The 1,547-nt window shown below is 38.6% G+C and overlaps 1 protein-coding gene across 1 annotated transcript; it reads right to left on the minus strand.

Moving 5' to 3' along the window:
- Nucleotides 1–136: 136 nt before the first annotated feature.
- Nucleotides 137–1,380, minus strand: LOC125852755 (uncharacterized; the record flags this gene model as incomplete). The annotated part of the gene is made up of 4 exons (XM_049532453.1): nt 1,259–1,380; nt 984–1,164; nt 372–400; nt 137–285 (listed from the first exon to the last, which is right to left on the minus strand). Coding segments are annotated over exons 1-4 (404 nt in total), but the record flags the coding sequence as incomplete, so codon positions are not given.
- Nucleotides 1,381–1,547: the final 167 nt, after the last annotated feature.

The raw sequence follows: 1,547 nt of genomic DNA on the forward strand, positions 1-1,547 counted from the left end.
TACCATTAAATCAGCAAGAACATTAATTTACAAGTTGTGATAAAATCAGAAATAGGATTCATGGAAAAGAAGTAGTTGCCAGACATGTATCTGCTGCTGCTCTTTGGCAATACAAGATGAAACTATTATCACTCACATTATGCATCCTGTTTGAATGAAACTTTTGAGAAATCTAGTAACAACGATGAGTGCTCCAGTTTCAGGCCAGGTTGGTACCATATGCTTGGGGTTATCTAAAATACTACAATTCCTTCTAAGCATGCCATCTGCAGCAACGACACCCGCCTGGGGAGGAGCAAAAGGTGTATTCAGAGAGGTGATACTTCCAAGTTAAAATCTGTTGAGCTTGTTATTAGCCAATATAGTACTACCTTTAGTCCATCCTCATGGAAACCATAGCCTGAAAGTATTGCAAACAAATATACATCAATATGCAGTGAAACACAACATGGAAAATAAAGTCTGTGCACTATCAGGAAGCAAAGACTAAAGTCAGAACAACTCAAGCTACAACTGACACCAGTAGCTTTCCTTTAAACTTAGGCGAAAAAAGGCAGTGAATAAACCAAGACACGTAAATGAAGCTCTTTGCAGCAACAACCTGGTGGCTAGTTTAGCCCCCTCAATATTGATGGCCCAGGGCTATTTCATCTAAATAGAAATGGAATCAGAATAATCTCTTTGTAAAGATATAGCACCTGGGCCAAACTCAATCACAAAAGTTAACTCATGAGGAGAGGATTGCCAAAGTCCATACAAGCAAACCACCATTCCAATCCCCAACCAATGTGGGACTTTAACCAACTCTGACAACAGATTCAAACTTACAAGCTGCATTTTCTAGGACTAACAGAGAGAACTGCAAAAAGTCCAGAGAAAGAGAAATTATTGTTTCATACAGTGAGTGGTGAAATCCTTCAAGTTTCTCTAAATTGAAAATAGTTGAAGTCCAACAGCAAAGCAGTTATAAGGAACATTAATACCTTGATATGCTCCACAAAACCATATTCCTCTCTTCCCTTGGATTTGATAAAGTTCGGAAGAAGCTTTTGATGCAGCAACTGAGGGTACTGGATGGCCGGTGGTCCACTTAAGCAATGTATGCTCTGGTGTGTGAGGAGGATTTAGAGTTACACAATAAGGCCGCTCAGTCTCACCAAGGTTCTGTTGGTTTACACATTTAAAGATAAGAAGACAGTTATTAAGAGAAAAGACTTCCATACTAAAGAACATTAGAGAAAGGAGATGCATCATATACCTGGAGTATATTGAGCCAATATGTCACACATACTCTACTATTCATGGTTCCAAGAAAATTCCATGAGCTCCACGCTGCTGGGTTGCGAGGCAGTAAAGTTTTGTCACAATGAAGGAAAATATCACAGTCGCAAAGGAATAGAAAATGAGCGTGCATGTTGACATTATAAATTGCTGTAACACTATGGCTCAAAATACCAACTAACTACTTTCAACCAAGTAGCTAGAGAATAAATTCAGAGAATTTGTCAAGAAGAAAACATTCTCTTCAACATAATATTCTGCTCTTC

This window comes from Solanum stenotomum, unplaced genomic scaffold (assembly GCF_019186545.1).
Source record: "Solanum stenotomum isolate F172 unplaced genomic scaffold, ASM1918654v1 scaffold50, whole genome shotgun sequence".
NCBI classification, from domain to species: domain Eukaryota; kingdom Viridiplantae; phylum Streptophyta; class Magnoliopsida; order Solanales; family Solanaceae; genus Solanum; species Solanum stenotomum.